Source organism: Halyomorpha halys, unplaced genomic scaffold, assembly GCF_000696795.3.
Source record: "Halyomorpha halys isolate HHAL.00 unplaced genomic scaffold, Hhal_1.1 Scaffold692.1, whole genome shotgun sequence".
Taxonomy (NCBI): domain Eukaryota; kingdom Metazoa; phylum Arthropoda; class Insecta; order Hemiptera; family Pentatomidae; genus Halyomorpha; species Halyomorpha halys.
The window spans coordinates 868588-893460 of NW_027113553.1; the positions used below are offsets into that span (position 1 = coordinate 868588).

Below are 24873 nucleotides of genomic sequence, written 5' to 3' on the forward strand. Positions count from 1 at the left end.
AGTAGACATATTTGTTAACAGTTAGAAATCCATTAAGCAGCAGAATAAAGATGGCAGAAAAGTTAAAATTAATAGCCTAAAAATGTTTAGTTTAGTCACAGGTTTGATCGCATCAAGTCCTATGGAATTATTGTTAATACTACACAAATCAAAAGTGTTGAATAACATAATTTGTTTATTTGAAATGGATTAAACATTAATTCAAATCAATAAACATCCATATATTTACTATATTAAATAGGTATATTGAAAATGAATATGATGCAGTCCTTAGCTCTTCTTCTTATCGCAATATCAGGAGTATCTTCATCAACTCAATGGGACTGGGAAGCTTTTACAAATGAACTAAAAAAATCATCACTTCGTACTGTAGGTGCTTTTGGTGAGTATAGATATTTCATAAAAACAAAATTACATCTATTTCTAAAAAAATGCTTGAAAATATATTAATACCAAATAATATCAGGTAGAAAAGAAAGATATGCGGGATCAATATTCAATGAGTCTTGCAAATGCGAAGGTATTTCGTGTCAATGCTGCGCTAAGCCAAAGCTTTTTGGTTCTGTTGTCAATGGTATATCATTACCAGATATATATATATATATATACATATACTTTCTATTATTAACCATTTATGTGAAATAATTAAAAAAAATGCTTTGTTTTTGAGGTTGTATCAAATTCACCCCGGATCCAATAAATAAGAAGATATCTATTGGTTTAACAGCATTAAATAGAAATATTTTTACACATAGCTTTTCAAGTAAGTAATTTTTTGTTTAAAAAAATAGACTGAGTGTATACTTATTTTATCTATTAAATATACCTAAATCCATTAATACATGATAAATATTACTAACAATAAATTTTATCCTATAAATCTCTTTAATAAAAAACTCCAAATTTCTTATGGGTACATTGTTAAAAAAATATATATTGTACACCAAACTAAAAATTAATTTTTGAAAAGAAATTTAAACAAGTTGTAGGTAAAAACATTAGCCATATAGCTGGAATATTCTTAACTAAATTCTTGAAAACAAAAATGCAAAAAAGTTCATGTCTCTCTTGAGTCAACCTTATACCATTTGGAGGTATTTTATTTATTTGATTTTTTTATCAAAACCATCAAATTTCCTGTCTCAGGTGCCTGAATATGTTTCCCCCCTCACTTCCAAACGTAAAGGAACTCTATACTCGTTCAGAGTAAAAAATTTTCATTAGAACCGAAAATGTTCATTCCCATTTTACGTTTGAGACATTAAGGAAAAAATTGTGTTACGTGGCTGTCTGTTTGCATTCATATTTGTTTTCGGGTATTATACCTTTTGCCGTTAATCTGATACCCAAGAAATCCTTAAGCATTATACCTAATAGATTGAATATTAATTTCACCAAATTCCACGTGTGCGAAGGTATTTCTCTTGGTATAAATTTTTAGTATTGTAGGGATTAGTGTAAATATGGTTTGCTATAAATAAGAGATAATGTTTAAAGAAACTGAGTATTTTAATTATCAGGCCTATAAAAAAACCAGACGTCTTTCTGAAAGTGCGCCGTGACGTTGAAGAGAGGGCGGAGAAGTATATTATGCTCCTCCTGTTTAATATATCTTCCGCCTTTGATAGCGTGTGGTGGCCGAGCATACACCAGCAATTGCAAAAATATGAGACCCCGAGAAACTTGTACGACCTCTTAAGGAGTTACCTTAAGAACAGACCGGTAAAGATACGAGGCAACTTTTGTGAAATAGAAGATACCATGGAAAGAATTTGCACAAAGGGATCTCTCCTTGGTCCTGCTCTGTGGAAATTGGTCTTTGACGAGTTGTTGGGGGTGCTTGAAGAGGAGCGGTTCCCTGCCACAGCTTATGTAGATAGCCTTGCCGTAGTAGTAGCGTCGGACAGCAGTCATATTAAAAGATGAAGCTGGTCGGTGCACCCACCTGATTGGAGCCTGGTGTGAGAAGAAGAAGTTGAAGCTGGCTGCTGTCAAGACTCAAGGCATACTCTTAAGGGTTGTGACATAACTTGGCGTAAGGCTTGGGAGAAAGTTCAATCTGACACCTCATTTAGACTACATGAGAAGTAGGGTAGCTCTTGCTCTTAATGGACTCAATCATATCGCGGGCGCATTTTGTGGCCTCAGATACCCAGCAACATTGACGATCTATAAAGAAGTAGTTGTGGGTATCTTGAGATATGCATCCCCAGCATGGAGTAGATATCTCTCGAAAAGGCAGAAGAGAAGGTTGGCAACAATACAGAGGATAGCTCTGCTGCGAGTCACTCGAGCATACCGAAGAGTGTCTCATGAGGAGGTACATGTATTAGCTGGAGGAGTGCCTATTGATATTCTCCAACAGGAAGTCTATTATCGACACAAGATAAAGAGGGAAGGTCTGGCGGATTTACCGGAGAACATCCAAGTGAGTATTGGTGAAAACATTAACAGATGGAAGAGGATCCTTCGAGAAGAAACATTTCAAGAATGGAACCGACGGTGGGTGGAAAGGGGCTCAAAAGGGGCTACCCTAAGAAAGTACTTGGTTCACCATGGGTCCTCCCCAACTACTGGGTCTTACGGTTCCTCACGGAGCATGGGGGCTTCCGTGCTAAGCTCGCTGCACATGGCATAAACATCGATCATCTATACCCAATTTGTCAGGTTCTAGAGACCGCCTGTACTTGCGTACTTGCCAGGACCGCCTATGAAGCACTGAGAGCCAACATGATGAGGGAAACAGGACTCTATGTTTTGACGGAGAGCGATCTTCCTGAGCTGATGAAGAAAGAAACCGACCTGTGGGTAACTACCTATAGTGCGCTACAAGACCTTCGTGTACGGGTGGAAGGAAGCTGTGGGCTCTACTCACTTCTCCCTGCGTAGGAGAGAATAAGCTACACTAGCAAGGCCTCAGTAGAAGAGCAAGATTTATTTTGTAGCAATAGCAAGCTGTATGCACAGCTATTTAAACGTTTGTCATATGTAGCAATGAGTTGTACCCACTGCTACGAACACCCGTATTGTCTAATTGGCAGGGCAGGGTGATATAAACTATAGTTATAAACTACTATAATATGTTATATAATTAAAATATTATAGTCGTCCACATTATGAATCCAAAAGTATTTTTTATTGTACTTTGTATTTTTCATGAATGTATTTATGAGCTTCATTATGAAAACAGGGTCACCGTAAACCAAATTCTTCTAGTTTAACTAGGTTATGTACGTTTATTGAACGTTAACAGTTCTGTTCGTAGCAACATCCTTTAATTGTTTCATTACTATTATATTATATTACATAAAATTAACTCCTTATAATACTCTTTACAGTTACAAAACTGCAAACCATCTGTGGGAACCTCCCGGGTTCGCGCAGGATCCTCACCTACTGCTTCAAGTCTTCAATGGTCGGAGATAAAGTGGGTGTCACTCTTTGCGGCAAGTTCGAAATAAGAGTGAGAAACATTATCGGCGTTGCGATTGAGTTTAGGTGCATTAATCTGAAGAATGGTGGGGTAACATTCTCCAAGGAATCGCCATCTATAAATGGAATAATCGAAGTAAAAACAAGAGAACCCTTTAAGAAACTTTTAAAAGCCATCAAAGAGGATAAGTTTAAGGCTAAATAAAAGTTTAAATTGATTTTCAAAGTGAATCTGATATGGATTTTGTGTTAACTTCTCAACTAAACATAATTAAAGGTACTTTTATAAAACTCTGATCGACTCAAGTCTACAATTTCATCTCCACCTCCAAGTAAATTTATTTCCTATTTGAACTCAGCCTGGTGAAAAAATAAATCGTCGATGTAATTCAATATTACAATATTTTCAATTTATAATTAACTTTTCAAGACCCCTATTAGGGTTATAAAGTAGTTAAAAAAAAAAAGTCGTATTCTAGGAAGTAACATACACGTCTAAAGAATGATAAAACGAAATAGAGGGCCTATTAAAATATAAAACATTTATTGATTAGTAATCAATCTTAACTTTTTGATCAGAAGATATTTTCCACATTGACCGAAACTCTAACAAAAATTCGACCTACCTAAAAAGTTTTGAAGCATTTTTACTAAGATAATATAAACCTAATATTGAACATAATATCCAATGCCATATATAGATATTATTCTGCACAACTTATATAAACAAACGTCATATTATTATCATATTACTCAGGCACGAAAGGAACTAACATACGCTTTTAGTACCATTTTTTATATGGATGAACTGATTTCATTAGAGAAAATAGTCCCACAACTTCAAGAAAAAGTAAATAAAAATAATATACTAGTAATTAGAGGCTCATTACATCAACAGCTATTTCACTTCATTTTTGGATTGAGATGAAAGTATCATTCTTCTCTTTTTTTTTTCTGTTGTAAAAAAATAGGGCATGGAAGAAGTTTAATAATACATATTTTATTAATTATTATATTATTAATTATTAGTGTCCTGAACTACCAATAGAGAATATCTCCAGTCCAAGTTAAGGGGTCATGTGGGGGTTTCCATCATTAAACTCAGGAAAATCTTCGTAAAAAATAAAGATAAGGATAAATATAAAGAGTTCTGAAATACCAAGAAAATATTTAATGCAAACATTTAAGTCTTGTCGGTATTGACTTTTTTGAGGACTAGGGAGTGACCAACAATTAAAATACTCTCACATTTTTCATGATCTTACATATTCTGAACCCATGTAAAAATCAAACGAAGATAACGAACAAGACACGTGCTGTGTCCTGATCACCTTCCAGCCTGAAATTCTTCTTTTTGAGGGTTTATTAGTGTGCATTTTATACATGCATTAAGGGGTGCCGTATGAAAAAAAGTGCTATAGTAATTGGTGTCAAAATTCAAATTCAAATTCTATTTCATATCAATATTTGAGATAGTACTGAAGAGATTTCTGCCATTATTTTCTAGTTATCGTACAATGGAAACTGGAATCATTAAATTGTGATGTCTCAGTCTCAACTTTATAATAAAGCTTGTGAATGACGAATTGAGCATTATGTATTTTATGACGAGAAAATAGTTAATAATTATAATTTCAAATAAAATAAAATCATTTAAATTCAGAGGATAAATCATTGTTCAAAAGCTTTGAACTGAAATAGCATCTAAATAAAGGGAATGAGCCAGTTACGATTACCTTTAGTGTATTATGTACGATTATCACCCATATAATACAAATTAAGCTAAACTCATACACCTTCTCACCTTTTCAATGCAATTATATACAATAGTGGATAAATATGATAGTTGGGGGAGCGGTTAGATAATAAAACAAATAAGTTTAAAAAAACATATTTATTAGTGCCAATCTTTCGGCCAGAATTTCATGCTTTCCTAAGGGCCAAGAACAAAAATAAAATAGACTCTTAAAAACCGTATCACACAACATAAATATTCTGTCTCCTCACATATTGCCTCAAACCGTTCAGAGCATTTTCTTTCATTGAACTTTAGATTTTGATAATACATCAATACTTGCTATAGTTCGTAACCATGATAAAAGGCTTATCTCTGAAAACTTCTATATCCAACTTGAACCTTCTTTCGTCAATTTGAAAACCAATAAACAGAACTTATCGTTGATATATTCCCAAATAGTTAATTTATAAACAAAGTGGCAATGTTTTTATTTCCCTTTCTCCCACAGTTTATGTTCTTTTATAGTTTTTAAATCATTTGTGGTCACCCCTTTATACGTTTTCTTTTAAATATTTTAACATTCTTTTTTTTACCCTTCCATGTATTCTGTAATGTATTGTTCATCTTCCAGTAGTTGTGTCATCTCTTTTAAAGCACTCTTCAACGCAGAATCTTGCTACTCGCGCCCCTTCCTTCATTTGGATGCCAGTCTTCCATTTTAATGTAATATTTACATATTACATAGTTACATATATTTTCTTTCTATAACTTTAATGTTTAAATTACTATTATTAAATTGAATTATTCATATTTCGTTGTTTCATTGAATTATATAACATTGTATTTTTATTTCATTAATTATGATATATTCGTCACATATTTAATTACCTATATATACATTTTATTTCCCACTTTTATTACTTTATTTTTATCTATATTCATTCTGTACAATTATTTAGTTTAATTTCTCTGTATACTCTTTATTCACTGATTGTTATTTTGTTTTTCGTTCCTGCCTGATGAAGGCTAGAAATTTTGGCTCAAACGTTGGCACTAAATAAGTTTTTTTTTATTTGTGTTATTATCTGCCGCAACCCCAACCTAATATATATTATAGATGGTCAAATTATCTTCCTATCATTAACAGTGAATACGTTTGTTTAACCAATTTATTGTTCTTGAGTCTCTTAGGCTTTACTGAGTTATTTATTTACTTCAAACAGCACTTATTTGCTGGAAAGAACAGATCTGTTGAATAAACAAGGTTTGAATCACTATCTATTATAAAAATGGGTTTTCACCAGTGGTAACCTTACTAATAATACGGGTTATTCAAATATTGATACCTAACGTTTCCATATGTCAATTACGAAATGTTATTAACATTTCTATTTATTAAAAAAATGTACTAAATTTATACCGATTCATGGAAACAATTTAAATAACATTTCACTAATAAGGGTCAGTGTAAACTGTAGAAAACTTATTATTAACATTGCTGTTTCTAAAAAAATATGATACCATGATGTTACTAACATTTTCGCTACAAATAGAAATGTTAATAACTTTTTGCTTATGTTAAAAATGTTTCGGTGTAAATGTATCTTTTAGCACAAATGCTTCTGTAATAGACCAATAAGAAATACCATAAAACCATTTTGACGTAAAAGAAGAATATATGATGTCTTAATAAATATTGTAAATAGGTATTATTGTGTTCAAAATGATTTATTTCATATTACTAACTTACCTTTAATTTTATTTACCTTGATTATTTACTTTTTTTTTAATCATTTCAATTATCTATATATTAATTCTTATTTGTGATGTACAAATAACATTCTACTTATTTTGGTAATTAATTATGTTAATTTAATTTATTAGAATTTTGCTGTTGTTTTTTCTCTTAAATTTGAATAATTTACCATAACAATGTAAAGAATGAATTATGCTTAATATTATTATCAATAATAAATGAGACTAAAATGATTAATGAACTGCTTCATAAGATTCAACTTCGATATTCCCAGGCGTTCTCATACCTCTGGCTACTATTCCCAGCAAAGTAGGCTCTATCCCAGTATCCTACCCTTATGCCTTCTTGGCACGTTTATATTTCAATCACTAATAACCACAAACCTCCCTTTATCATTAACCACATAAGATCCCCCAACCTACCGATTCGTACATCTCTTCTCATTTGAACTGCCTCCTTTGAAAAATCCTTTGCTGTTCGAGCTACGTCATTTTAGAACTGATAACCCATATCCATCCGTAAAGCTTCCACCTTAAAATAATTCAAACGCCAATTATATAACCATTTCCTTGATTATCAATCCTCTGTGAGCTTGTAAATAATATTTTAAGTTTATAAATATTATAATAGTTTTATGTAAATATGTTTAAGACCAGTTAATGTAGGCCAGGCAAATGCTGTTGAAATAGTTATTATTAGAGGACCAAGTATCCCAGAATAAAGATTTTTCATTTATTCATTCATACCTAATGATCCCAAGTATAACATATTGTATAGTTTATCAATTAATGTTTTCATTTGAATTTAAATATCGCAACTATCACCGAATGGATAAATAGAATTTTTCTTTAATGTAATTATATTTAAAAGAACTATTTTTGTTTAGAGTTTTTTTTGTTATTTATTGTTCTTTGCAACTGTATAAAATTATATACAAGTAAATTTGCTATTACATATAAAATAACATGATAAAAACCTGTGGAAAATCTACCCATTAATAGAACTCCAAATATTTAAAAGATATATATATATATGTATAACCGATCTAGCCCAAACCAGATAGCAACCCTTCCGCTATAAACCTAAACGAACTGGTCTACCCTTAGATCCCTCTTTTGTTTCTGACAACCTTCCGAGGCGCCTGAAAAGATCACCTTTTAATGTAGAAACGCTATTAGCGTGCTACCAATGGATAGTTTCTCTAAACGCCTGTATCACACAAATCATGGGTGGTTAAACTTATATCAAATTTACTGAATTTAATATTATGTATAGTTGTCAATTTCAATAAACATATAAAAAAAGATATTTTTGAGTACATTATTGATTCCCTTCTGCATATGTAAAAGAACTCAATGTTTGGTGATAGATCCAATATTAAAAACGCAGATCGTTTCATGTAATTATAATTAGTTTAATTATCATAACACAAGTAATAAATATAACTTAATAATATTAATAAGAAAAAACATCTGCATTTAGAATTAATCTTTATTACAGAAATACACTATCTTACACTTGTTCTAACAATAAAATGTGATTAACAAAAAATTTTATTTTAATATTATCATTTTTTTCTATCTATTTGGGAGTAGTTATTGAACGAGGTAGAATAACTAATGAATTAATAGAAAAATTAAATTTTTTTATAAAATTTGAAAGCTATAATACGTATTTTTATAATAATTAGCATAAAGTGAAATTGTTAATTTTTATAATAAAGGAGCTACTAATGAAATTCAAGGTTTGTTATACTGCCAATTGAACAAACGAAATTAGTTTTGTTTTGTGTGTGTGTGTCTAGTCTAGAATATTTCACAAATTCATTCAGTGAAACTTCTCTTTCAAAGGATATATACCCGTTGTAAGTACATTTATTGTTTATTTCAGTAGTTTTATTTCTTTATTTTGTAAGACACCTAAGAGATTAAAATAATTTATCAAAATATGTGAGAAAATTCTGGCATAGTTAATCTGCTTTTTTGTCATAATTGTTTTGTTTATTTCAGAATATAAATATAGTTTTTTTCTTTGCTATGTAAGAAGTACAAATTTTTATTTTAAATACATATCATTCAAAAATAAATTATTTTGGCGTTGAATGAATTTAATTTATCTTTCGATTTTTTCTTTAATGTCATTTTGATTGCTTATTAATGTCTTTTGAACTTTTTAGTAATCTTATCTTGACGGTGAGAATAATATTATGCATCATATTTTATTTAAAGAACGCGATTAAACTTTTAATTTTAACTAGATATTAAAATTAAAGCAATATAACAAGTCAGGGCTCAGGGTGATGGTTAGATAATACTTGCTAATTCATTCATTCAAGTCATTCAAAGTGTCATTCATGAAACACTTGGAATTTGTGAGGGTTGGCGTTATTAAATGACGTAACGGCGTAATCACTTACGTCAAAGTCGTCTTATTCCGCTACTAATTTTAATTTGTCTATGAGAAATCAATTTTATTCGATTAGGCTAATTTTTATCTCCAAAACGATCACAAACAATCGAATTTTACAACAATCAAGATGGTTGGTGATACAATTATATGCCGGGCTCTGAAGTTGTACAAAGACGAAAAAATGTCAACAAGATTTCCCTAATTTAAAAAAGACACTGAAGTCGTATTTATTGGTGATGTCAGAATAAATTTTGGTTTCCATGTCTAGAAAGCTCATAACATTAATTAATACAAAATATATAATGTTGAATTGAGTATCTTTATTTATTATTTTTTCAGTTCTGATGGGTTATTTATACCAAGCTCAACAAAATTAAAATTTTTCGGAAAAAAAATCTTCGTTTGACGACGAATGTGACTTTTGTTCATTTTTCGACTACTACCATTCAATATTTGTTATGATTATGCCATGACCAACTTTTCACTAGAGCTATAAAATAAAAAAAATAAAAATCAATTTTTTCAAGTCATCCATAAGTTGAGAATTCAATAATCAAGGACCTCGAGAAAAATTTTAACTTATTTCTTACTGAAGTTTAGGCACATAAATTATTAAAGCTCTTACCAAACTGACATATCAGAAATATTCCTCGAAAATGCTGATACAGCTCATAACTAAACGACTCATAAGGGTTCATTGATCGTGTGATAAGTAAGATATGAAATCATTTGTTATCATTTGCCATCTTCGTACAATAGGAAGCAATTTCTCTGGAAGCATTGGAATTTATTTTTTTTTTATTAACAGTTGCACAGTGTGTATAGTAGGGATATGCGTAATAGCGACGTGGGAGTGCTACATTCTCAAGAACTTACTGTTGTGTCACTCGCTAATTATTTCTTTTATCATTCCATGAAATATAATTATTTAAAATGAAATATAATTATATATGTTTTTTGCTTTGCAGAAATAACAATGTACTTCCTAGCTGCTATATTGGTTCTTTCTGCTTCCACAGTTTTTGTACATTGTGATAGTTCATCAGGTATTATCACAGTGCAACAAGGTGTAATATCATATCTTTTCTTTTATTATTTTGATATATTTGTTTAATTTTTTTGTTCATTAAACATTAATTTTCCACATAAAGGTAATATTGTTAAACTATGGTGAAGAACTTCGATATTTATGGAAAATGTATTACTTTTCTACCTATTTCTTGTTTCATAAGATTCCTTCAATTTTGAATTCAGTTATAAAGAAGAAAAAATAAGTCTTTTGATACAGAATATCTGTAATAAATAATTTATCCCCACAATCATTATCTAAAACTAGTAAGAATGATGTTACATCAATAGTTAACACAAATGCAATTTTATATTGTTATTTTACAGATCGAGGGAAAATTAATTCAAATATTTTCAGATGAATTAAATGAAAATAAGGATTTAATCACCATCAATTGTTGAATTACAGATGGGTAAATTAACATTTAATTCACATTCGTTACTTAAATATTAAAAAAAAAAAAATAAGTAATTTTATTATTTCATTTTTAACAACTCATTATTGAAAATAATCATTTTTTCAATCATTTATTATTTTTGAACTTATTATTATAAATTTAATTATACATTTATTTTGCCTACTTTTAAGTTAGGTTGAGATTTCTTTTTTATTTACTATAAAAAAAAGGTTTAACAGTCTTTGCCCTGCCCAGGTATCATTCGTATCCGAGGTGGACAAGTGGGGTTCCGGATACCCTATCGCACCGTATGATAAATGTTTAATTTTTTTTCTAGTAATCTTAAATTTTCATTATCCAATAGAGTTCTGTTAGTTTCATACTGATGTGTTATTTTTCATATAAGACGTTGTTTCATAGTTGTTAATTATTTTTTCATACCAGATATTAGCGATATTATCAAGAATTTTGAGCTGTGCGATGTAAAGTGCAATGGAAAATCTTGCGAATGCTGTCAAAAAATAAAAGCACCATTTAACGTCGAAGGTAAGGCTACATATTTTTTTAATTTAGAGTAGGCAGTAAAATTTAGAGCAAGTTTATTTTAATCCGTGAGTATGATATACGAATTAAGTATTGTGTATAACATACATATATAAAATAAATTCATACGTAAGCTTCCTCATAGTGGTGACAGCGGTGGATTCTAAAGCTGTTATTAATAGCACTAGAAATAAAAATTAAAATAAAATTTCTTTATAAGCCGTCATATTTTACTGAAGGTCCTATTGTTGTGCAGTTAAGGCCAATAAAGGCAGGTATCTATTGTTTTACGTAGAATAAAAACCACGGTATGTTAAGAAAAATACTGCTAAGAAAATTATCTGGTGCCACAATTTGGACCCTTTGGATCATATTTTAAAATAGAGAAAACTATTTAAAAAACAGCGCAGGCAAACAGTTCACACTACGATATAGTGATTTTACTGCTAAAAGAATTTATTATTTACAATCTACAAAAATGGAACAGAACAGAACATTTTATTTTGTTTGGGATAAAAATATGGAGGATTAAATCTGGCTTTCTCTCCACTAGATACTCTAAAGTGAGCAGGAAATAAGCATTTTGTATTTAATAAGATTCATATAAATTATACTAAGCTTCAAAAAAGTAATATAGATTTATGTTATAATTGTTTATTAGTTGATTGAATATTTACCTTATATACTCTTTTGTTACTAACAATTATATTCCCATTAGTTTGTGGTAGTTCATCTCTAAGAGTAGCAGAAAAAGCAATCGACCTCATTATGAAGGTGGAAGGAGATATTATAGCTCAAACCACTGCGAAATGTAAGAATTTTATATAATTTTTACTTCTATAATTTCATTCTACAATTTTTATTTTCACAATTCTCATTCAGGTTTCAATTATTATTATCATAGAAATTGTATATTAAACAATCCTTAAAAAAAGTTAGTAGCGAAACACGTATTACTTCATTATTATTATATTCGGAGAAGATGATCAGGGCTGCGATCAGGAAGAAATGAAAAGTATTTATTTATTTTCTACCAACGTTTCGAACCACTATGTATGTATTCATCAGGACTGTTGGGTGGAGGAAGAAGTAAACAAAGACCCCTCAACTAACAGTTGAGCTATGACTCTTTGTTTACATCTCCCTCCACCCAACAGCCCGGATGAAGATCTACATAGAGGATCAAAACGTCGGCAGAAAACATAAATCATTAATAACTATTTTTTAATTTTTTGTTGACCACAGCTATATTTACATACATTCAATCATATTAGTTTCTTGTTCAAGAGTAGGTAATTAATTTTAAACACAAACTTCTTTTGATCCTTGGCTATTCTCAGTGAGTCCATAAATAATTCATATTTTTTAATTATATTTTGTCCATTAACAACAATAATAAATTTTCACTATCACACCTTGAAATAGATATATGGAAATTTAAATTTTTTACTATTATGCCCAAGTCGATTAGATCTTTAAAAATAAATTTATTTCTAAATTATAATTTCTTATATAGGGTGTTTTTTTAAGCCCGATAGAACTTGAAATTGTAAAAAATAACACAAAAAATTAAATTGTAATCAAATTTTTTTTTTTTATTCGAAAGATCAATACGTGACATTAACATTTGAAAATGATTTCGGGCATATGTGCACCGCGGCTGTTCTTGACGAAGCGCATTCTGGACGTCCAATTTTGGGCCACTTTTTCGAGCACTGCTGGCCGTATGTCACGAATAACACGAACAATGCTGGCCTCCAAGGCGTCAATTGTTGCTGGTTTATCAGCATAAACCAGTGACTTCACGTAGCCCCACAGGAAATAATCGAGAGGTGTCAAATCGCACGACCATATGCGGCAATTTTGCTTATTAACAAACCCGTTAAGCCAAAAATGCGCCTCATCGCTGAACACAATTTTACAGAATGCGCTTCGTCAAGAACAGCCGCGGTGCCCATATGCCCGAAATCATTTTCAAATGTTAATGTCACGTATTGATCTTTCGAATAAAAAAAAAATTTTGATTACAATTTAATTTTTTGTGTTATTTTTTACAATTTCAAGTTCTATCGGGCTTAAAAAAACACCCTATATATAGTTTCAATTTTAATTATGATAAATCTCTAAAATAATTGATATATACTTACTTTGAATTATGCTTTTATGTAAATCACTTTAATTATTATTACTAGTAACAACGATAATTATGCCACTAATCGCAGTGCCGAGCCGAAGAAACGATATAAAGTCGAATTATGAACACTAAACAGCTATGCTATTACAAAATATATTGAATATAATCTTAACATATTAATTTAACTAGCATTCAACTCCTCTAAACAAATGAAGTGTGTTTTGGATTCATAGAATTTACTTGTCAAATAATTTGCATAGGTTGAATATAAAAATGGGTTCTACTAAATTATCAGTAAAAGCATTAAACATCAAATCTAAAATAAATAGCATTGTTTTTTTGTTTTCATACAAGGAATTAAATTAATTTTTAATGAGAGTAGGATTTTAATATTTTATACACCAAATTCTTAAAACAAACCTAGATTTTTATTATTAAGGCATATATTGATAGATTTTTCAGAGAATTATTTGTTATAATGACTAGGAAGATAAATTTTGTTCTGGTGTCTAATTATATAGAGACATTTCATACGAGAATTTTATCTTAATCAAATGTTTAACCATCATTCATGTGAGAATTTATTTCAGTGGATCGCTTGCTAAACTTCTGCATACCTGTCAAAACTAAAGGTGGCAACCTCGCATTCTGCATAATTACCTCAATAGCCGACAACAAATCCAATCCTTCTGCTGTCGATATCTGTATGCACGTAGACGTATCAATAGAAGGAGTAAACTTCGTGCTTGCGACATTCAACTGCGCCAAGTTTGACGGAGGAATCGAGATAGAAGGGGAGACAAGTAAAGGTCTCAAAACTTTCGGATCTGTAAAGGTGACCAATGGAGAGCAGCTGGCCAGGTTCGTTCAGAGGGTAGTAATGGGAAAATGAAAAACCCCCCATAGCAGGTTATTATAACTAAAAAGTAAACTGTTTATAATAATTGTTTTGAACAATATATGTAATTAATATAAACAATATATGAAATATAACAGTCTTTAAATTATACATTCTTCTATTCCTTCAATGGTGTGTGTAGAAGTAGACCTGGACTAGAAAATTATCGAAACAGAATGGAATTAAAACACGTTTACTTATTGCTGCATGCCGAGTCGCATGAGAAATGTAAGCAGTGAAAACCTCCAGAATATGTCATATATATGCATTTATCGTCAAATATGCATTTCGCTGATTGCACCGGAATAAACTAATTCGATAGATGTTTGATCATTCCATGAAGAAATCCACGTAAAAAAATATACTATTACACTAAATCCTCACCGGCTTGTGCAAAATGTCCAGCTATAGATCAGGCGTTTCATACTTAGCTAAAGCAAGTCATTTATTCCAATCTAAGATTGGATTCGGCCTAGCCCAGATTTTCTTAAAAGTAAGTTTTAAACTGAGGATTTAGGAATATGGCTTAGATAATAAAAATACAAAATAGAATTAAGTATATTAAGTAAGACCATTTACATTATGATCGTTGGCTACAATTAGTTATTCGTGCAGCACCTATTTAACGCATTTATTCTAGATTGAGACTACCTAAACTTTTCCATTAGTCTCAAAACATCAAGGCGTCAGAATAAAATGAACTCAAAAACTAGTTCATTCCTAAGTATAACAGGTGATACATTTTGAAATTATTACTAGGAACAGCTATTTTAGTTATAAGGAATAGTTAGTCACAGACTACGTTCAGTTAGATTAAGTCCACAACACAATTAATGCTTAACTTAGCGACTGGCTCTTGAGTTATTTAAACCGACTGCTGAAAGATCTCCAGGAACATGGATCATCCAAATCATCCAAAATTTACATTGAAAAGCTTATGTCCAACAGGCAGTTACTTCTGGTAAGAAAGTTCAAGGGTGCTTTAACTAATATTGTAAACATAATAGTTTTACCTTATATCGTGTATTATATCGGTGCTTTAACTTATATCATGTATTCTATAGGTACTTTAACTTATATCATAAATATTGATACTGTAATAATAAAATATAATTAAAAAGGATTATGTAGTAGGTACCAAATAATTAAATAATGACGTTTTCTTAGTTATTTTTTATTTCATTAACTAGATATATTGATAGATGTGATTTTTTTCCGATAATTTTATTAAGACTTTTCTATTTTTTTAAAATAGTTCAAGTCAGATCGACCCATTTTTTAAGTAGTTGCTATTCTTCTCTCATTTAAAAGAACTTTCCAATATCATCATGGCAAATCTCGTTAAAATATTCTTTTTTTTTTATTTTGTACTACCAATCTGTCTTTACTGAAATATGTAAACTTCTGAAAGAAAATATAAAGTAAAATAAAAGATATTGTTTATTTAATCATTGGATATTTACTTCATAATCCTTTTTAATTATATTTTATTATTACAATATCAATATTAACGATATAAGATTTGGATGATCCATGTTTCTGGAGATCTTTCAGCAGTCGGTTTAAATAACTCAAGGGCCAGTCGCTAAGTTAAGCGTTAATTGTGTTGTGGATTTAATTTAACTGAACTTAGTCTGTGATGATATTTTATTATTACAATATCAATTCATTTGGGAAATATATGGTATATTATTTATAGTAAAGGTATAAAATTTTCGTTGTAAGAACCGTGGGAATTCTTGAATCTCTCAGACCCCCAAAACACTTAGAACCATACATTTTAGATAATTGGGTGTCAGACGGTTGTGCGATTCTGAAACATTGTGAAAAATAAAATAGGGCTGCGACCATGGTAAAAATGATATAACTGACTCCTACTGAATAAATAAATGGAAAGAGGCAAGCCTAATCGACAAAGGTTCGAAACATCCATTTTTCAAAAATTAATAAACTTATACCCTTTAAAATATATGATACTTGACAGGACAGGTCAAGTAAAATAGATCAATAATGGCGGTAGAAATTTTCGAGAACATCACTGTTCCTAGTCTTTAGTTAAATAAACTTCATTTTCATATTTTCTTTTTCATTATTATTTCACTGTTGGTTTTTCACACCATGGAAAGGCAAATCATTTACATTTCTCCCCAACCTGATAAAGTTTTCGTTGTAGTGTAGTATTGATAGGTGTATAACAATTATTCTAACTTAATTTACACACAATCTGGAACCAGGTTAACAAGTAACGAATATGTTTGTCGAAAACAAGAATTTATTATTTGAAATGTATATTTTTAATAAGACTAACGGAGGAAATCAGAAAGAATTTGGCTAAACAACGCAGACATAATAATATACATAAACACTAAATGGATTAGCAGTCAATGAGGAATAGAAGGTAATAAAAAAGTGGACACTATAGGGATGCTAATGATACAGAGTGACCTACTATCACATGATAAGGTTCCTGTATCCTAACATCAATCAATTACATCAATCCCTTTAAATGCTAAAGGCGCCGCGAGGTCAGTGTAAGACAGGGCTGGGGCACCGTAAGCGCGAGATGATTTTGTGGGCACTTTTCGTCAATATTATCTTCTTAATATATGGTTTATATTACTTTTTGTTTTTAATCAAAAATACCATATTTCTTTTTAAACGCCACTTGTGCAGTTTTTGTTTAAAATTGAAAACAAATATTTTATAATCATTTTTAAAAACTGTTACAAAAAATTTTTTTTCATAACAAAACTTTAATGTTTCGGTTTTGAACGTTAAATTTCGAAGTTACCGACTGCCCAACAGTCTCCTTTAATAATGTTGATCTTACCCCTGTCGAACAGATCCTTGTACTACATCTGGACTAACGACTAACCTGAAATCCTCACACAAGACTGAAAAGACAGGAAACTTCACGTCGGTTTCGACTTTTACAGCACTTACTGGACAAACGGTTTAAACTTCCCATTCATTCCAAAACTGATCTACATGACTGCAATAAGGCCAATTTGGACATACGGAGTTGAGCTTTAGGGCTTCACTAAACCTTCGAATTCCTCTCGTATCCAATCACTGCAATCCAAAATCATTCGTAAAATCCTCAATTACTTTACTTTGTCACTAATAAAATCATACATAAAGACCTTAATGTTCTACATGTAACCGATCTAGCCCGAACCAGATGTCACTTCTTCCATTATAAACTCCCTAGCCACCCATACCCACTAGTTTCTAACCTTGCTTCCTCTTCCATTCCTGACAATCCTCCGAGGTCCCTGAAAATAAGATGGCCACGAGACCTGCTAATGTAAAACGTCATTGGAATGCTGCCAATGGGAAGTTTATCTACATGCCTATAACACTCCAATTTAACTGAGATCAGATTTACTAAATTATAATGTACATTTGTAAATAGTAATAAATAAATATTTAAAAAAAAATCGAAGTAAACAGCTCCATCCCGATAAACCTAGAACTCTGCCTGAAGAAATATGATAATGGACATGAAAAGTTGAATCAAACTGCTAGTGGCAGATTTCAGACAAAACAGGTTCTAGGAAAAACATAAGAGACTATTTATTGCCTTATTTCAGGGCATTCTTTTCAGGATTAACCTCCGTAGTTGGATTTGAGACATCGAAATTATAATATTTTAAAAAGTATTTGTAATTAAAAAATTGTTCAGGTTATGATATATGTTTGTTATTATTAAAAAAAAAATTATTTTTCTAGAAAAACTACAAAAGGATGTAAAAGAATAATACTTTTAGAAAAACAAAACTATAAAATACTAATGAAACAGTCCAAATAATGAGTTAATTACATAAGTTGAGATTCAACATTCCATAGCGTACTGAACTGATTCAATACTTCACCTATAAAAATAATTAAATGTTCTCTATCAAAGATAAAAAAATTATGTAATTAAAAATCAGATAAAAAAAATTAGTTGGTGAATTAAACAAAATAATATAATTGTAAACTATAGAGGTGATTGAAATATCATTAAAAAAACATCAGTAGATTAATATATCGTTTCTTAACAACACTAAACACAGCCCACATGTATTCGGCTGGAACACTGGAGGCACGGATTTCACTATCCGCGTATATGCGGTCTGAGAACTGGAGATCTGGAGGACACCACTGTCCGTAAACATGCAGCCGGAGCATTTAAAAGGTTAAAGTGCCCTAGAAATAACAGAATAGATAAAAGAAATAATGCCTATAATACTTCACCAAAATCACTATTTTTTTAAATGTGTTGTACTGAATTTTTCTTCATCAAACACGGATTATACTAGCATACTCACAGCAGTACTTGCTGATAGAAAGTTAACCCAAATTATTTCTGAAAACGTGTCGATCAAACAATATTTAACAAACTTTAAAGTAAATATACATTTACACAAATTATAAGTTATAAATTATACATACATAAGTTTGTATATAATGAGTATTTACGCAGTTATCAAAGAATAGGTATTGCAGCTCCAACACATCAATTATTTTACAAATTAGGAAGGTAGAAAATCAGGTATCTATACTGGGGGAAAGAGAGTAGTGATATATCCTACTCTCCTTCAAAGCGTAAGTGAAGACAAAAACTTAGGAGCTAACCACGCCCTCGAAGCTTAGGTTTACGTTGACTTCTATTGGAATTTTGGCCTTTGTATTCCAAACTAAAATAGAAGTAAGTCGGTGATTGACTCCTACTCCTCTGGAGTTCATCATAGGGCCCGCCTTTTTGGCTTCACTTTTCCTAGTAAGGACTCTCGTGAACGTTAGCGGAATCGTAACATAAAAATGTTTTTAGACATGTACTTCCACAACTTGAATATAAAATAACAATAAAGACGCCGCTAATAGTATCAATAACTCTCATTAAGAAGGATATGGTTGAATCAAATGAAAATAAATAGTTACTTATTTACCGAATACGAAATCATTAATGTTCATTTGTCTAATAAAACAAAATATTTGTTTTCTACATGACAAATACGGCTAATGACTACCAGCTGAATGAAGACAATAACATCTAACAAGGCTTGCTCTAACAAATTCACACATCTATCACCACGTCCCCAGAACATCATCACTGGATAAACTTGAGGTGAGCTGAAACTGATAATTTATATAAATCAAATCAATTCATTCCTCCTCTTCCAATATCTATAAGTAAAAAATTATGATATAAGAATGAGTTAGTTAGCTAGAATAATAGTAAAAATCAAAACAGTTACTTACAGAAAAAAAACTTTTTTTTAGTCAGTTATCGCAATAAGATAGCGAACTAAAAAAAAAGCGAACCAAAATATTTTCATCAAACATTATGAAGTAAATTTATTTTATTATATAATGCAATAAATTTACTTGAATGTGAATTATCATGAATTTACATATAAAGTTATATTAGATTAATACAATTATTTATATAATAAATATAAAATATGTATTTAGTGCTTATAATCAATAAATTATTTTCAGTGATGGTTAGTTTTATAGTTTATTTCTAATACAATTCCTTCAATTGTTTCACGCTCAGTTCAGCCTTATTTATTAAATTTATTTATTTTTTAGTTTTTTTATCTAGTAATGTTTTTGTTATTTTAAATTTATTTTATGATCTAATTAATTCATTTTATATAATTTTTATTTATTAATTAAACAGGTATATCAAGGTAATTAAAGTGAACCAATTAGCATCTCCTGATATGGAATTTCTGACAATATACCAGTCCGTGTGCATACTGCTTCTTAAAATATTAAATTGATATGTTTAAATAATAATTTTATCCTTTTTTAACAATCCGTAAATTAAATTCCTTCATTAAAAAAATGTGATTTGGTCGTATAAATAATTTTAAATTGTTTTATAACCATAAAACATATTTTTTAAAAATAAAAGCCAACCTTGAAATTATTAAGAATAAACAAATTTTCAAAAAGATGAGTACTTTCTTGAAAGTTTGTGAAAATAAAAAAAAATGACAATAATACAATAAATAAAGTTAATAATATATAATATCAAATAATGCCCATTGTGAAATTTTATATTTTAAGGAAAAATATTAAGAAAAACTGATTGGTCGATCTGAAGATGTAAGCTATTTAAAAGCTTGGAGACTACTGCTGCTACCTGTAGTAGAAACAATTAATCTCTTCCTCTTCCTCCTCCTCCCTCCTCCCATGGGGATGCGATAGAGCCGATAGGGGTTAAGAACGAACTTTAACCTCCCCTGAGGACCACCTATTCCAGAGCCAAGACAGAGGAACCTTACCTGAGGCCTTCCTAAACCCAGAGTCTTAAGAAACTTTATAGCATTTACAAATAAAATATTTTTTCTTTCTAAAAAATGAAATACATTTTGATTTTAGAATACCAACATGTTTTCACTGACCTTTGGAATTTTCTTGCTGGGGCTTACAGCATCCGCACATTGCTTCATAGACCATTCTGAATCTGACATCAAAGTAAATTTAGGAAGGGAAAGCCGAGCACTTGGGAAAGGTAGTATTTTTTATTACCATATCAAAAGTCAAATTATACTCTGTATATTTATTGTAACATCTACTCACAATCAGAACCAATAAGTTTGTAATAGAAAATATCAGAACTTATAAGAAAAGTTCCATATATCTTAAAAGTGTTATTAAGGTCATATAACGTCCTTTGAAGTCCAAGACTTGTAATAATAATAAATGCTTTTTTTAATATTTAGAATAAATTTTAGTAAATACAATTTTTCAAAGAGACAAAACAACTTTATTACCAAGTATTACATAATTAGGATTATTCAAGGAATTATATACCGAAATAAATCGAATCCCTAGAAAAGAAAAAGGAAAATAAATCGATTAAATCATTTTAAGATTATGTATTAAGGAATTATTCTAAAAAAAAATGTAATCATAATAATAACAAAAATAACTAGGATACAATTAAATAAGGACTATGACTAATGAAATATTTGCTGTTTAATTTACTAAAATTAAAAAGTAGATAAATAAAAGTAATTGTTGAACCCACCGAATTAGAAATTCATAGCAATCGTTTCATGAAGCTCAAAATATTTGGCAAACGATGTAACACAAACCTTCCTTTTTTAGGTTTCAATCTCTTTGATGTTCTCAAAAAGTTAGACATTTGTTACCTGCAGTGTAAGGATAAATACTGCGAATGCTGTCAAAAGATAAAGATCCTGTTAAAAATTCCAGGTACTGAGCTCATTAACATTTACCAATAAATATTCGTATTTTCATTGCTTTTCTCAGGTTCAATAGCTTTCCTCATGATAAGAATAATTGGAATTATTGAAATATAATTATTGTCATTAAAAAAAAAATTAATGTTTCATATTGGAAGAAGGTAGTTAACGGTATGAAGGAGATTGGAGGAAGATAGTCCGGGTGGCGGCCAATAAAGCTATCAATAGTTACAAAAAAATATTTATTGTTAACCTGCGTTTCGCCCCCTTTTGCAGGGCTTCGTCAGGGCTGATAAGAATGATGTTGAACATCATTTGGCATGGAACATCATCTCAGTTGGCAGCAGACATCATTCTTATCAGCTCTGACGAAGCCTTGCAAAGTGGAGCAAAAGGTTGGTTAAGAATAAAGAGATTATTTATTGACCGCCACCCGAACTATCTTCCTCCAATTAATTAGTTTCTTTCAAAGTATTGCAATTTTAGTGATTCTTAACAATCATAAACAAGTTGTTTTCAGTTTGCGCAACTGTGGACTTTACACCAGCCGAAAAGATTGCACAGATTGGACTCAAAGTATCAGGCCTAAAATTAGTATCAACGAAAGTGAAACGTAAGTGTTTAATTAATTTATAGAGATTTTTATAATAGTTATATAAAATAAAATTCTTATCAACTGTACCATACCAGTGGAACGACGCCTATGCAGGTCCATCACGTCCAAGATAGGCCTTATCGATGTTTGCGTCGACACCCAAGTACTCGGGGATGAGCAACGCAAGAACTCTTTCCCAGTTTGCTTCAAATTCCAGGTGTCCTACGAAGGAACACCATCAGCGCTCCTGACCTTCGGTTGTTCTGACAGCAGCGTAACAACCAACGAGCAAGCGAGTGGTGAATATAATTCAGTGGCATCACTCAAGGTTCTGAACGGTGATCAAGTAGCCAAAGCAATAAAGAAAATAGCTGATGGTAGTGGAAAAAAAAGTTAAAAAGTGATTAAAACAAGGTACATGCACTTAATTTTAATTTGAGAAAAAAAAAAAAACGTAATGTCTATCAGCTTCTTTTTTTTTAGTTAAGGTTGTTTCGTTTTGAATGTTCTTATTCTAGCTTATAAATTGTGATTTGATGACTGAAAGAAAACTTTAATTTTCTAATTAGGTATCAGAACTTCATAAATTGGAGATGTATTAATATTAATCTTTATATTCCCTTTTTCCTAATAAAGATCCTCCATATCACTGTAAATCCTTCAAATTAATAAGTTAGAAACTACTTATTACTTTTCTAATGAAGCAGACTAAACTCATTTCTTGACTATATATCAGCTCAAAAAAAAAAAAGCTTCTCTGAAGTCTTTGAAAATAAGACATGTATTCTTATTACCAGTCTTTATTATTTTTCACAGCTTAGTCCTTCATCGAAATCACCCTACATATTTAATTAACATGTTTATGCATCTTAAGAGAAGCATAAAAAATATACCAAAAATTTTTTGAAAGGCTTTATTTGAATTAATGTCCTTTTTTTTTTTTTGGAGCTTTGTCTAATGAAGACATGAATCCTACTGTTATACGTTGAATCCAAACATTGATGAAAAAACTTTTGAAAAAATGAGAAAATCATTCTGGGTCATATAGAATCAGAGCCCATTTGGAATTTAGGCTTTAATCTTCCTTAATATGGAGAATGAAACTTCCTTAGAATGGAGTAAAAAGATGTTTTCATAAAGTTAAGCTTTTATGCACCCCTTGAACTACTGGGATTATTGTCGACTCCATAGAATCTTGCTGAACTGAAACACGTGATTTGTACATGCCTTTAAGTAGGCTGAATGAGCAATTTCAAAAATGAAACATTGGTTCTATAAAAATTTAGCATTAAATAAAGGATTAAGATCAGAATTTAAATTTCAGTGAACATTAATGTTTTGCCATACTTTTGAAGGATAAAAGGTAAAATTATACAATTAAAAATATTGTTAAAAGTACTTTTTTGAAAACTGTTGAAACTGGTATAAGTTTGTAATAAACACTAGAGTGGTATCGTTAGTCCAAACTCGTTTATCGGAAATCATGTGTATATTTTACACATTTAGAAGTAAAAAACTTGCTAATTTTAGATAAATTTGAAACTGAATTCATAAATAAATAATTAAACATTTATATTAGCAAAACAATTTATTTATTACAAAAAAAAATTAAAAGCTAAATTTATATTCAATTATTATAAGGTCACTTCATACCATATAAAACTTTTTCTTAGTACATTTAATATATTCTTAATATTAATATGATAAAAACATGACCTGAAATTTAATATATGTTTTTTTAAAAATCTGTTTGCAATTTTTTTTCTATGGGAAATATGAATATGAACAGCTAACTTACTTCTTGCATAACTTATAATTTCCATGTGCGTACCCAGTGGAGAAAGTGGGGGGCAGCTGCCACTAGAAGTGAAAAATAATTATTAATTTTATAAAAACATTTTTTTGTTTCAAATAAATACTAAATGTAATAGCTAATAAATCACTGCGAAGTATTTGGTTTTATTTGCCTTTTCCATGCCAACTTAACGTTGACTATGGCTTGTCCCCCCCCCCCCAGTTCGTCAACCAGAATAAATATTATTCTTACTGAAAGAACCCTTGGTTTAATAGGACCTCGCAAAAATTGAAATTTTATAATTATCTGAAATGTGAGCATTAATAGCTCCCGTTGGAGCTATCCGTTCCATTGAACAAGAGTTATTTAATTAAGGAGTTGTTTAATCTCCGGAGTTTAAATTGGTTTGGATAAAGAAGTGGACTGTATTAGAAATAAATTATATCTATGATGAAAAAAATGAAATGCCTCTATTCTTGAATAATTTATAACAAGTTGTTATATGAGTTAACCAAAAGTGGTTACAATTTGTATTAGTTTGTTAGTAATTAATTTTAATAGTTCATGTACATGAAATAATGGATAGCACGACAATTTACTTATTGGCTGGTGAAATATGGAAATATTCTTTGTTGCTTGAAGATTAGCTCAATCGTTGTAAGGTCCTCTCATGCTGACTTCATTCTATGCCTGGCTGCAGTAATTAAACTATTCACTCATCCTGAGTGATAGTTGACTACTAGTTGCCCAAGCAAGACTGTGGTTCACTCATCTATGGTACCTGCACAATTGCTCATTGGGTACCACTAGCTACTTCATTTGTAAGGCGATAGATTGCAGCATTTTAAGCTACCAATCCATATGTTTGAGGTACTTCCTTAAATACTTAAATTGACAAG

The 24873-nt window shown here is 30.4% G+C and overlaps 3 protein-coding genes across 7 annotated transcripts; all 3 read left to right on the forward strand.

Moving 5' to 3' along the window:
• The first annotated feature begins 200 nt into the window (after positions 1-200).
• Positions 201-6013, forward strand: LOC106685437 (uncharacterized). Its single transcript, XM_014428104.2, has 4 exons — positions 201-382; positions 467-574; positions 671-763; positions 3339-6013. The coding sequence occupies exons 1-4, from the start codon at positions 253-255 to the stop codon at positions 3635-3637; spliced, it is 630 nt and encodes a 209-aa protein (XP_014283590.1). The 5' UTR covers positions 201-252; the 3' UTR covers positions 3638-6013.
• Positions 6014-8660: 2647 nt separating this feature from the next.
• LOC106685431 (uncharacterized) lies at positions 8661-14487 on the forward strand. Of its 5 annotated transcripts, none has more exons than XM_014428090.2 (5): positions 8661-8790; positions 10304-10381; positions 11246-11347; positions 12063-12155; positions 14069-14487. In XM_014428090.2, the coding sequence occupies exons 2-5, from the start codon at positions 10312-10314 to the stop codon at positions 14368-14370; spliced, it is 567 nt and encodes a 188-aa protein (XP_014283576.1). In that variant the 5' UTR covers positions 8661-8790; positions 10304-10311; the 3' UTR covers positions 14371-14487. The 5 variants fall into 5 exon arrangements, with proteins under 5 accessions (XP_014283576.1, XP_014283575.1, XP_066907092.1 ...); XM_014428089.2 differs by having other exon boundaries at positions 8663-8790; positions 10304-10402; XM_067050991.1 differs by lacking the exon at positions 8661-8790 and adding an exon at positions 8841-8964.
• A 4867-nt stretch (positions 14488-19354) lies between these two features.
• Positions 19355-23088, forward strand: LOC106685433 (uncharacterized). Its single transcript, XM_014428093.2, has 5 exons — positions 19355-19489; positions 20755-20887; positions 21487-21594; positions 22105-22197; positions 22275-23088. Exons 2-5 carry the CDS (start codon positions 20764-20766, stop codon positions 22574-22576), a joined length of 627 nt encoding a protein of 208 aa, XP_014283579.1. The 5' UTR covers positions 19355-19489; positions 20755-20763; the 3' UTR covers positions 22577-23088.
• Positions 23089-24873: the final 1785 nt, after the last annotated feature.